This window comes from Microcaecilia unicolor, chromosome 4 (assembly GCF_901765095.1).
Source record: "Microcaecilia unicolor chromosome 4, aMicUni1.1, whole genome shotgun sequence".
NCBI classification, from domain to species: Eukaryota; Metazoa; Chordata; class Amphibia; order Gymnophiona; family Siphonopidae; genus Microcaecilia; species Microcaecilia unicolor.
This window is the reverse complement of record NC_044034.1, coordinates 355,503,263-355,516,792: the sequence shown is the minus strand read 5'-3', so window position 1 is coordinate 355,516,792 and position 13,530 is coordinate 355,503,263. Positions and strand designations below refer to the sequence as shown.

The 13,530-nt window shown below is 46.3% G+C and overlaps 1 protein-coding gene and 1 long non-coding RNA gene across 3 annotated transcripts in view; one reads left to right on the top strand and one right to left on the bottom strand.

The window, feature by feature from the left end:
- Positions 1-13,530, bottom strand: part of MAP7D2 (MAP7 domain containing 2) — a 183,424-nt gene that overhangs the window by 89,563 nt on the left and 80,331 nt on the right. For both annotated transcript variants that reach the window (XM_030202264.1, XM_030202265.1), the window contains exon 3: positions 9,556-9,719. In XM_030202264.1, coding sequence (XP_030058124.1) covers positions 9,556-9,719 — 164 coding nt within the window. The remainder of the gene's footprint in view (positions 1-9,555; positions 9,720-13,530) is intronic.
- Positions 2,394-13,411, top strand: LOC115469527. The gene is made up of 3 exons (XR_003942024.1): positions 2,394-2,483; positions 7,003-7,005; positions 13,402-13,411. It is a non-coding gene; the product is annotated as an uncharacterized LOC115469527 (long non-coding RNA).

Genomic DNA, 13,530 nt, shown 5'->3' with positions numbered 1-13,530 from the left:
GTTCATTTTTCAGGGCGCCTGCAAAAAAAAAAAAAAGTCTTGTTTTGTGGCCGATGAGGGACGTACGGCAAAATTAAAATAAGCGTGCGTCCATTTTCAGCCTGAGACCTTACCGCCCACCCATTGACTTAGCAGTAAGGTCTCGCACGTTAACCGGGCGGTAATCGTCAGCGCGTGTACACTGCCAATTACCGTCAGGTAAGCGCCACGTGGTAGAAAATTTTGACCGCGCGTTTTGGACGCGCATCAAAAAATGGAATTACTGCCCAGGGCACGTGGTAGCCAGGCAGTAGTTCCAATCGGATGTGCGCAGGTGCCGCGGGCACTTTTTCTGCCCCTAGTGGGCTCACAATTTAAGTTTTATGTAGCTTGTGCAGTGGAGGATTAAGGGGTCCATTTACAGAGCAGCGGTAAGTCCAACGTGGGCTTACCGTGCACTAATCCGGAGCTATCGCCAGCCAAACGTGTACACTGGCATTGGTTCCTGCCCCGGCATGCACCATTTGCTGTGCTATGGAAAATAGGCAGATTTCCAGTGTGGTGCTAACCCAGTGGTAATTGGGCAGCTCCCCTTGCTACCTGGTTACCACAGGACACCTTAATGCCACCTCAGTGGGTGGTGTTAAGTGCTCCCCCCGCATGACCACATGGTAAGTGAAATCTTACTGCAGGGGCATGTCATTTTTTTTACCTTTTTTAGCCGCTGTGGTAAAAAGGGCCACAGCGCATGTCAAAAAGGGCTCTTTAACTTGGAGAAAAGACGGCTGAAGGGAGAAATGATAGAGGTCTGTAAAATAATGAGTGGAGTGGAACAGGTAGACGTGAATTGCTTGTTTACTCATTCCAAAAATACTAGGACTAGGGGGCACGCAATGAAGCTACAAAAGTAGTACATTTAAAACAAATCGGAGAAAATATTTCTTCACTCAATGTGTAATTAAGCTCTGGAATTTGTTGCCAGAGAATGTGGTAAAAAGCAGTTAGCTTAGCGGGGTTTAAAAAAAAGGTTTGGATAGCTTCCTAAAAGAAAAGTCCATAAGCCATTATTAAAATGGACTGGGAAAATCCACTGCTTATTTCTAGGATAAGCAGCATGAAATGTATTGTACTGTTTTGGGATCTTGCCAGGTACTTGTAGCCTGGATTGGCCACTATTGGAAACAGGATACTGGGCTTGATGGACCTTCTGTCTTTCTCAGTATGGCAACACATATGTACTTATGCACTTATAAAAGGCAGGCCCTTTTTACCACAGCTTGGTACAAGGACCCCTAACTTACTTGCCCATGGTCACAAGGAGCTGCAATGAGAATTGAACCCTATTCCCCTGGTCTTCAGGCAACCGTACTATTAGGCTACTCCTCCATTCCTACTTCCTGCACATCGAGTTATAGAAAATTTCCAGATTCAAAAAGGAAGAAAAAAAATATCTCATAGTCGAACCACCTTGTTTCATCCAGGACTTTTAGATTTTATTTTTTTTTTTAATCTTATGTAGCGATGTTACCCTGGCTATGACTCAGACACTAATTTCAATGAATTCCTTCCGGGAAACATTTAATAAAAAAGCACAGACCTAATGTATCCTGCTCTTCTAAATGAGGCCAACATGTAAAATCGCAAAGGGGCCCTTTTACTAAGCTGTGGTAAGCACTAACGAGCATTTACCGCAGATAAAAATATTTTACTGTGGGTGTCTCATTGCAGTTTTGGCATTGGCATGCACTACCCATGGAAGGAGACAGAGGATACTGGTAAATGGAGCTTGCTCTGAGAAAAGGGATGGTATCAGTGGTGTGCCACAGGGGTCAGTCCTCAGGCTGGCTCTTTTTAACATCTTTGTGGGCGATATTGTGGAAGGGTTGTCTGGTAAGGTTTGTCTCTTTGCGGATGATAGCAAACTCTGTAATAGGGTGGACACCCTGGAGGGTGTGGCTGGCATGAGGATGGGTCTAGCAAAGCTTGAAGAAAGTCGATTTAGTGCTAAGAAATGCACTTGGGGTACAAGAATCCAAGGGGGTGAAGTGCTTCTGTGCATGAAAGAAGAGCGGAACTTGGGGTGACTTTACAGTGGCCAAAGAGGTAGAAAAGGCGACGGTCAAAACCAGAAAGATGCTCAGGTGCATAAGGAGAGGGATGACCAGCAGGAAAAAAAGGTGATAGTGCCCTTGTGTAAGTCTCTGGTGAGGCACCATTTAGAGTACTGTGTGCAATTCTGGAGAATGTACCAACGGAAAGATATAAACAGGATGGCGTCGGTCCAGAAGGCGGCTACCAAGTCTCTGTCATAAAACATAAAGGGACAGGCTTAGGAACCTCAACATGTATACACTGGAAGAGGAGAGGGGCTATAATAGAGATGTTTAAATCCCTCAGTGCCATTAATGTACAGGAGGGGAGCCTTTTTCAAATGAAGGAAAACTCTGCAATGAGGGGACATACGATGAAGGTAAGAGGAAATGGACTTAGGAGGAATCTAAGCAGTGGCGTTCCTAGGGTGGCTGACACCCAGGGTGAATCGCCGATGCGCCCCCCCCCCCCCGGGTGCAGAGCGACCCCCCACCCCTGGCGAAAGGATGGACACCTCCCCCCGCCGAAAGGACACCCCCCTGGGTGCATTTTTACCTGCTGAGGGGGTGCCGCGCGCCTTTCGGCTTCGCTCGTTCCCTGCTCCCTCTGCCCCGGAACAGGAAGTAACCTGTTCCGGGGCAGAGGGAGCAGGGAACGAGCGTTGCCGACAGACGCGCAGCACCCTCCCAGCGGCGTGCACTCGGGAGGACCGCCCCCACCGCCTCCCATTGGTACGCCACTGAATCTAAGAAAATACTCTTTCACTGAAAGGGTGGTGGATACGTGGAATGGTCTCCCGGTGAAGGTCGTGGAGACAAGGACTGTCAAAGTTTACAAAAGTGTGGGACAGGCATGTGGGACCCTTAGGAAAGGAAGAGGTACTGAGGATGAGCAGCGTGGATGGGCCATTTGGCCTTTAACTGCCATCATGTTCTGTTTCTGTGTGTTAAAATACAGAATTTATTTTTTTAGCACTGGGGGCGGGTCTGGGGGGGGGGGGGTAGAGTAAGCATGTTCTGCGCTAATCGGTTAGTGCAGCCACATTGCTGTGCTTAGCACCTGAGCCCTTACCAACTACAAAATAGGTGGCAATTAGAGGCTTTTCTAATGGAAAATTAGCGTTTGGCTATTAATACAGAAAACGCTGCCATTTTAGCCCTGCAGTAAAAATTACCTTATTGTGCGGGAATGACCTGTTTAAAGCAGTGGCGTAGCTACGTGGGGCCATGGGGGCCTGGGCCCCCCGTTGATTTGGCCCTAGACCCCCCTGCCGACGACCCTTTCGACCCCTCCTCCCGCCGCCAACCCTCCCCCGCCGTCGGCTACCTTTGCTGGCAGGGGACCCCAACCCCCACCAGCCGAGGTCCTCTTCTTCCAGCGCAAGGCTTCATTTTGTTTCTGTGCACGACGTCAGATTCACAGAAACAGAACGAAGCCTTGCGCCGGAAGAAGAGAACCTCGGCTGGTGGGGGTTGGGGTCCCCCGCCAGTAAAGGTAGCCGACGGCGGCGGTGGCGGGTTGGCGGCGGGAGGGGGGTCAAGAGGGTCATCGGCGTGGGGGGGGTCAAAGTTGGTGGTGGCAGTGGCAGCGGAGGGTCAAAAATGTCGGGGGGGGGGGGGGGGGAAATCGGCAGCACCGGGGGGGGGGGGGGGGGGGCTAAAAAGTGCCCCCTCACCTCGGGCTCTGGACCCCCCTCCCGTCAAAGTCTGGTTATGCCCCTAGTTTAAAGATGTGTCAAGGGGCCCTTTTACTAAGACGCGGTAGGGCTAATGCACGCAAACGTTGGACTAGTGTGGGCACCCGGTGGTAATTTTGAAGTTGTTTCACGCTGTTTCCCACAGTAGAAAATATTTGTGTATTTTCTACCATGGGGGGGGGGGGGGGGTTCCTGGTGGTAATCAGCAGCGAGGCCACATTGGCATGTGCTATCCGATTACTGCACGAGTAGCGTGTGAGCCCTTACCACTAGGTCAATGTAAGAGCTCAGGCAGTAAATAGCCACGCGCTACCTTTGATTTTAGCGCCATTTACCGCCCCAGTGTGCGCCTAATTCACGTGTCCAGACTACCACAAGCCACTTTTTAAATGCAGCTTGTTCTCAGTTTTAATCTGCTTTTCCAAAGTCAACAAAAATGAAAAATATGCAAAGTTTTCTTTGCAAGAACATTAAAAAAAAACATCAGATTAGCACATAACCGAGTTCTCCTTACATACTCCAACTTCAGAAGTGTTATTAATCAATCTCTCCTCCCCAAACTCCAACAAAGACCACCTCGGAGTCATCTATCCATTGTTCAACTCTCGGTCATTAGTAGCCTAGCACCGGGAATGAATTTTCTTTCATTCCCACAGAAAACAGGCCATTATCATATTTTACATCTGGTATCCTACTTCGCCAGCCCCCCCCCCCCCCCTCTACGGAAGGGAAAAAAAAAAGAATTAGATTCTTCTTTAAAAACTATCGAAGCGCAATATAAAATATCTTTTCCTGAATGGTACAAAAACCTAGAAACTGATGAAAGTGAAGAAACTTAGCAGTGTCACTTTTTTACACAGGAATTGAAAACAAACAAAAAAACTAAGACTAAGAGGCAGATGCACTAAAGCTTAATGAGCCTTTAATGACCCTCCAACGAGGAAATTTTGATCCGTTGCATGCATCAAAGGGCTTTTACTGAGGAAGCTAGCAGCTAACGAAAACGGAATGCAGATGAGCAATTAGTGTAAAAACCCCATTGAAACGAGATGCACTAACCTTTTCCGATTGCCTTTACGCAGGAAAAAGGCAGGAAATCTAACGAGAGGTCTGGACCTCTCGTTAGGGCTGTCTGCTACAAGTTTACAAGTGAAATCTATTTAAAAAAATAACTAGGGGGGCGAAAACGCGCGTCAGGGGCGTCCTTTATTGACGCCCCAGGTCGCCGCTGCTCCCCTCTCCCTCAGCACCAAAAAAGAAAAGAAAAAAAAAATCGGGAGGGGGCAAGGGCGCTCGTCATGAGCATCCTGTATGGACGCCTTGCCCCCCCCCCCCCGCTGCTCCCTACGTCAGAGGAGGGCGGGCCCAGGAAGAAAGAAGGGACGTCTGAGGAGGCCTGCTGAATCGCCAATCAGCTGTTATTGCCCGTGCAGCAGAGGTGAGAGGCGCTGCACGGGCCGGTAAGGCAAAGGGGGGGTCGTTTGGAGGGGGGGAGCGGCGGCGACGACCTAAGGGGGGGGCGGCGGGGGCGGGGCACGGGACCGGAGCATGGCGGGAGGCGGAGCAAGTGTGGGAGATTACACAGGAAGGGAGGAGGGCCAGCCCAGGGCTGGGGCTGCTAAAATTGGAGTTTTTTTCGTGCGGTGGGGGGGAGGGTGGGGGTGAAGCGGGGAGCAGCGGGGAGCAGCGGGGGGGGGGGGGCAAGGCATACATACAGGACGCTCATGACAAGCGCCTTTGCCCCCTCCCGAAACACACTTGTTTGTGGGGTTTTTTTTTGTTTGACGTCTGTGACATCTTTGTGGCATGCGCAGAGCAGTCAGCATAACGCTCGGCTGCTCTGCGCATGCTTTTGGCGCTGATTAACGACGGGTTTAACGATTCTGTGATAAATCCTACTTTGCAATACCGATCCGAACATTTCTGGAGCGTTTTTGTACTGCATTCCTCATTTTTTTAAAAATCATTAAGCATTTTTACGTTTTTTATTTTTTAACGTTTGATTGATGCATCTCCCTCTAAAGTTCTTTTGCAGGATCTGGCACTACTTTCATCAATTTCTTTGAATTTATAACCCAGCTTTCCTAATGGAGTTCAAGGTGGATTCCAGACTGATTAGAATTAGGGTTAAAAGGAAAAGCCGGGTAGAATGGGTTTCAATTATCAGTCAGTTCACTACCAATTAATTCTGAATGAGGTATAGCAGTGCATCTGTTATTATCTTTTATATATACAGTGCACTCCATTTAAGTGCACGTCGGATAAGCGCATGCTCTGTTCAACTGCATGCCGTACTTCAGTCCTGTTTTTGGCGCCATCAATTTCTATGGGGACAAACTTCGGTTTAGAGCATCACTGATAAGTGCAAGATTCGCTTATATGCATGGTTTAAGACCGCTCCTCTGCAGGAAAAACTCTGCATAAGCGCGCACGGAATATGGAAGCCGATTGGCGCGTGACAACCAACGAGATTTCAAATTTACCGCCCCTTTAACTGCCACAGGCAGAATAAGTGAAAGAATGTTGTTAGAGTTTACACTGGGGTCATCGTCGTGGCGGAACTGTAAGGCTTTAACACTGGCTGAACGAATAGAAGTTCTTAAAAAATTGAAAACAAACAAAGTCAAGCATCTATAGCTGAAGAATATGGTGTCAATCCCAGTCAAATTTCACGTATCTTGAAGCAGAAAGACCAGCTTCTGGAAGACTGGCAAAACAATACAAATTCACAATGGAAACGAAAACGGGCGGGAAAGGCTGAGGAGGTAGAAGATGCTCTTCTTCGGTGGTTTTCTCGAGTCAGGAGTAGACAGTTTCCTGTCAGTGGTCCACTGCTTATGGAGAAAGCTAATCAGCTAGCTGAAAGTCTTGGACTAACTGAATTGAAAGCCACTGTTGAATGGTTGGAAAGATGGAAGGAGAGGAACAACATAAAATTCAAGAAACAGCATGGTGAGAAACAAGACGCTGATGACTTTGGTGCTGAAAATTGGGTTGTTTCAGTTCTTCCTGCCATCTTGAATGAGTTTGCACCTTGTGACATTTTCAATGCTGACGAAAACGGTTTCTACTGGCGAGCGATTCCTGATGGAACACTTGCATTCAAACATGCCGAAACTACTGGAGGTAAAACGTCGAAGGACCGGCTGACGATCCTCCTTTGCTGCAATATGGATGGGAGTGAGAAGTTGGAACCCCTCGTCATTGGAAAGAGCAAACAGCCCCGTTGCTTCAAGAAAGTTAAGCAACTTCCTGTGTCATACAAGGCTAACGCAAATTCATGGATGACTGGGGAAATTTGGAAGCAGTGGCTAAAGAAGTTAGACACTAGAATGCAGGCACAAAAGCATCAGATTTTGTTGCTTTGTGATAATTGTACTGCACACAGTGATGATGTCAGGCTGTCTAATGTCAAGGTGGTCTTCCTACCACCAAACACTACCTCTCTGATCCAACCTATGGATCAGGGCATAATAGCCAATTTCAAAAAACATTATCAGGCTCTTGTGCTATGTCGTCTGATGAGCGTTATGGATGACCAGACTCGCAAGGATAAACGTGCTGTTGAACTGGCTCTTAATCTAGCACTGTTGATTCCCTACATATGCAGAAAGAAGCCTGGAATCATGTTACACAGGCAACCATTGTGAACTGCTACAAGCAGGCAAGCTTTGTTAAGGATGTGGAGGGGGATGCAGCTGTTGCAAACATGTCAGATGAAGAGGTTATTGACATACCAGCCGGTGTTACTGAAGAGGAGTTCCATCGCCATGTAGCTGTTGATTACGATCTACAAACAGCTGATGACAGCACTGATGTCGAGATATGCGCCTACACGCAGGCAACAATGGCTGACGATGAAACAGATGATGAAATGAGCAGCGAGGCACATGCTGACAAAATTCAACAACCTCCTCCTGTCACTTTTGCAAGAGCGCTAGAGAGTCTCAACACCATGCGGGCCTATCTGGAGGCCACTGGATGTCAGTGCTATGACAGTTTTTACCGTCTGGAAGACAGTCTATGGAACTCACAGACCCAATACTGTTCAGAGGACTATAACTGATTACTTCAAGTAAGCCTAACGTCAGTTAACGGAGACTGTATACTGTATGTATAATAATAAACAGTACTGTACATATGTTTATCAGATGTCAAGCTTCTTTGGGTCACAACGGTTAAGTGCGCGCTCTGGTTAACTGCATGCATTTCTTTGATCCCAGACCCTTGCACTTAAGCAGATTGCACTGTATTTGTTTTGATTACAAAGGGCTGGGAAATCATTCAGTCCGCGAAGAGGTCTTTAGCCGATTTATGGAGAATTTAATGAGAACTTTGGACAGTTTGCTATTTTGGAAGAAGAAAACCGAGGTAAGGAGGCCTTGTATTATCAGTATACTTCTGTCCTTGCTTTTAAATGCTTTAAATTAATCCAACTTTGTAAATATTGTCACTGTGGAACACTAAGCCATCTTGAACGGAACCAGAAAGACAGGATATTAATATTGACAATAAATACTGTGTGCTTACATTCATTGCCTTGGCTTTGTGAAAAGGGATGTTTTTAAAATTTTACTAAATAAAATCATCACAGCAGCATTTTAACTATTAAACGATATATGAGGAAACCATGCCAGAAGAAATCCTATCCATTAACCAGGTTCAATTAGCTGTTGCTATGGCAGCGAGGGGTTAAACTAGCGGAGAAGCAGCAGAAAAAAAAAACGTTTCCATCTCTCTCTACTTTTCTATAACTTCTTGTTAGGCATTTTTGAGGTCCTTCTACTAAAATGCAGTGATGGGCTGGGGGGGACGCAGCGGTGATCCACCCAGGGTGGCAGCTGACCAATGAACACCACTGGCGGTATTTAGATGGGACCCCTTACATTTGCTGAAGAGTTGGTGCAACTGTGGACACTTAAGTAGAAACATAGAAACATAACAGCAGATAAGGGCCAAATGGCCCATCCAGTCTGCCCATCCTCACTAACTCCTCCTTTCCCTAAGAGACCCCATGTGCCTGTCCTATGCTTTCTTAAAATTCAGACACAGCCCTCGTCTCCACGACCTCCACCGGGAGGCCATTCCACACATCCACCACCCTTTTCGGTGAAAGAGTATTTTCTTCGATTCCGCCTCAGCCTATTTCCTCTTAACTTCATCCTATGCCCTCTCATTCCAGAGTTTTCCTTCATTTAAAAAAGGCTCTCCTCCTGTACATTAATGCCACTGAGGTGTTTAAATGTCTATCATAGCTCCCCTCTCCCATCTTTGTTCCACAGTATTTGTGTTGAGATCTATAAGCTTGTCCCTATGTACTTTGTGATGGAGACCAATGACCAATTTTTTTAGGCACCCTCTGGACCGGGCAGGAATGGGAGTCCATGCCACCGTTGCATTCCTCATTTTTGCCAGCTCTGCAATAATGCAGGGCCTCGAGACAGCAATGAGACCCTGCCATTGAATTGGTGCTGTATGTTTGCAGTATTTTTAGAGGAAGTAAGATGGCAGGGAGTGGGGGTGGGGAGTGGGGGTGGACTACAGCTAAGTCTAAACCAGAGAAACATGCTTCCATTTAGTTCTTCTAGCAAGCATTTCAAAACTGTTTACTTTAGTGAATTATTTTAGAATTGGATGGGTGTGGGTGTGTTGGAGGGGGGAGGAAGAGTAAAAAAAAAAAACCTTCTAATTTTAAACTGCACAGCCCAAAGAATAAACAGAATAACCAGAACCCTACAGCAAGGAGCTTGGGTAGGGAAGAATGCTTTACCAGTACAGGGTGTTCTCACCTCCTCCTCTCGGATCTTCTGTTTCCTCTTCTCTTCCACTGCAGCTCTCCTCTGCTCCTCCCGCTGCTTCTGTTCTTCCAGTTTTTTGAAGCGCTCTTCCACTTGCCTCTCATACTGCAATTTTGCCCGTCTCTCTCGTTCCAGGATCTGTTGTTCTCTGGCAGCTGATGAAAGAAATAACGAAAAAAAAAAAAAAAAAAAAGGAAGGATCATTAAACTTGAGTATTTTAGTAAGCTTCTTACTATGTTATAATTCCTCTTTAAAATAAAATAAAAATAAAGCAAAAAACAAAAAACTTTGGTGTTTACTGTAGATTTTGAGCCCTGGAAAGTGGTAGGGATACTCTGGAAGGTTGGTTGTGTATTTGCACAATGGGGTGTTTCATGGCTTTTCAGCACCACAGCCTGGACAGCTCCCATGAAACGCCAATGGGCAAAAGCCCATATGTAAGTGAATATTCCTTATCAAAGTCTTGAAGTGCTCTTAAACCCCCCCCCAAAGACATGCCAGATTTAGCCAGCAGTTTTCTTAATCACTATTGCCCTTCTTTCCTGTGACAAAGAGAGGGAACTGAGCACAAAGTCCAAGCAAAAAAACAGCACAAAGGGCTTTTAAAAACAAAAGGGACACCTTGCTTATAATAAAAACCTTTTAATGATCAAATTTGATTGAAATGAGACACAACACGGGCCGTGTTTCAGTGCCACCGCACCTGCGTCAGGGGTCACACCAATGACAGGGAGGCTTATACAGACAAATTCAGCACATCCGTTGACTTTCAAAGTTGCCTATAAATATATTCCTCCATATGTCATGCAATATTAAGCTCACGCACACCTCGAGAGTAAATGTCAAATCGACAAAGAATATAGGCATCTTAAGGTGCCTTAAGTTAACTTAAATTGAAGTGCCTAAAAAGTCAGACCGGATATGGACTTTCAGTCATGGAAGGTTGCCTAAATTTAGGAGTTAGATGCCCAACACTGTAAATCAGCACTGACCACCAAACATCATTCCCCTACCCTAAAGACGAACCTCCGTTTAGGACACTAAGGGGCCCCTTAGGAGTGAAGGAGTAGCCTAATAGTTAATGCAATGGGCTGAGAACTTGGGGAACTGGCTTCAGTCCCCCACTGCAGCTCCTTGTAACCCTGGGAAAGTCACTTGACCCTCCATTGCCCCAGGTACAAGCTTAGATTATGAGCCCACCAGGGAATTTGATTTTATGCACATATCTTCCTGCATGCTATTCTATAATCCCATGTACCTACATCCCCGCACACACACAACTCAAAAGGCTAGGGGCATGGTCAGGGTATTTGACAAATGTATGTGTGAAGTTATAGAAGAATACCGCCATTCATGCACCCAAATCCCAAGAGTTGGGCACCAACATTTACACCAGGTTTCAGCAGGCGTAAATCCTGGCATCCAAATTTAGGCGCAGGAATGGGATCTAAGCGCTGTTCAATAAAGCAGGGAGTAGCAAGTATGGGGCCACGGGGGCCTGGGCCCCCATAGATTTGCCCCTGGACCCCCCTGCTGACAACCCGACAACCCCCCCCCTCCCACCACCAACCCTACCTTTGCTGGCGGGGGACCCCAACCCCCGCCAGCCGAGCCAAGGTCCTCTTCTTCCCAATCCCGCGCAAGGCTTCGTTCTAGTCTGACGTCCTGTACGTTGTACGTGCAGGATGTCAGACTCACAGAAACAGAACGATGCCTTGCAGATCAGCCGGCAACGGACGTCAGACTCACAGAAACAGAACGAAGCCTTGCAGATTAGCCAGCAGATCAGCCGGCAACGGACGTCAGACTCACAGAAACAGAACGCAGTCTCGCAGATCAGCCGGCAACGGACATCAGATTCATAGAAACAGAACGAAGCCTTGCTGCAAGGCTTCGTTCAGTTTCTATGAGTCTGACGTCCTTTGCCGGCTGATCTGAAAGGCTTTGTTCTGTTTCTGTGAGTCTGATGTCCGTTGCCGGCTGATCTGAAAGGCTTTGTTCTGTTTCTGTGAGTCTGACGTCCTGCACGTACAACATGCAGGATGTCAGAAACAGAACGAAGCCTTTGTGGGAAGAAGAGGACCTGAGGAGGATTGGCTTTAATTAGAATTTACGTGCACAACTTTCTAGGTGTATTCTATAACAAGGTGGGCATAAATTTGAATGCGCACAGTCAAAAAGGGGGCATGGCCATGTGAGCATTTAAAAAAATTATGGAATACACCCAATTTGTGCCCAACTTAAGCGCAAGTATTTAGGCCTGGATTTAGGTGACCTAAATAGGTGTGTGAGTGTATTCTATAAAGCTATGCCTAACTTTAGGCATAATTTATAGAATCACACAGTGCTAATTTTTAAGGTGCTATTTATAGAATTTTCCCCATTGCCCATCAGATAATATAATATTTATTCATTTAGATTTTGCTCACACCTTTTTCAGTAGTGGCTCAAGGTGAGTTACATTCAGGTATTCTGGATATTTCTCTGTCCCAGGAGGGCTCACAATCTAAGTTTGTACCTGAGACAATGGAGGGTTAAGTGACTTAGCCAACATCACAAGGAGCAGCAGTGGGACTTGAACTGGCCGCCTCTGGATCGCAAGACCGGTGCTCTAACCGCTAGGCCACTCCTCCACTCCATATCCCAATCACCAACTTCAAGCTGTAACACCATCTGTGGTGGATCTAAAAAGGTTGCCCCACTGCATCTCTTGTATCAAAAAAGACTTAGATGATCTTGCGAAGTCTTAGTAACATCTGGGTAAACCCATATTTTCTGACACAGAACAACTATGTGCCCTTGGCCTGGATTGGCCGCTCTCGTGGACAGGATGCTGGGCTCGATGGACCCTTGGTCTTTTCCCAGTGTGGCATTACTTATGTACTTATGTCCTCTACTTGGCTCACTTTTATTACATAGAGCGGTGATTTAACCTATTGTGATGTCATAGTGGCTCATTCCACCAATAAGAGCCAACCTCATTAGTGATGTCACATTGGCTTGATTGTATAGAATGTTTGTACGTTTGGGAAGCTTGCCAGGTGCCCTTGGCCTGGATTGGCCGCTCTCGTGGACAGGATGCTGGGCTCGATGGACCCTTGGTCTTTTCCCAGTGTGGCATTAAAGGTCCTGTACGAACACAAATGAACCCAATAAAGCTGCCCTATTAGAAACATCTAATCTTCTGGTATAGCAGATAAAACCTTAACTCATTATCTTCCTTTTGATTTTGGACTAAAATTCCCCTATAATTGTGGTGCCCCCACCTCCAGCCTCTTTACCAGCAAAATATAAGACTTTATTAAGCGGGGGAATATGTTTGGCAGGAAACTTTCCTGCCTGGTTAAATGGCTTTTGAATATCGACCTCCTAAAAATACAAAGATCAATATTCAAAAAGATTTGTGTGGTTCATTTCAGAGTTAAATCACAAATCAGTTTTCTTGTTAACGTTTGGGACTACTGAATGTGTAATTGTTGTCTGGACATCTCGATGGCTCAGACATGGCAGTTCAGCGGTCTCTTTTTTTCTGGTGACTTTTCTTTATAATATTGCCGTTCTTTCCTTCCCAATATGTGTCCTGATTTTTATATTGTTTACTGTACCTCGCTTTGATGGATTTTCCTAAGCAGTTAATCAAATGAAATAAGCCTGAATCTCAGACGTTATCTATTTAGAAGGAACCATTCTAGGAGGTGGTCCAGGGTCAGAAGCCTTTTCACTTATTATTCATTTCAGCTAACCTGACTTAATGAATAACTTATGTATTTAAATTTAGGAGCCCATATTCAGTGGTTTAGCTTCAGTGGACAGTGTAGTTAAAACTCTGCTTGTAGATTTGTGGATAGATTATCCCACTGAATATTGCCCTCTCTCTCTCTGCCCCAGCTGCTCACTTACCAGTGATAAGCTTTCACAATATAGGAAGTTGGGGAGGGGGAAGAGACATACTGATGGTGTCAAAT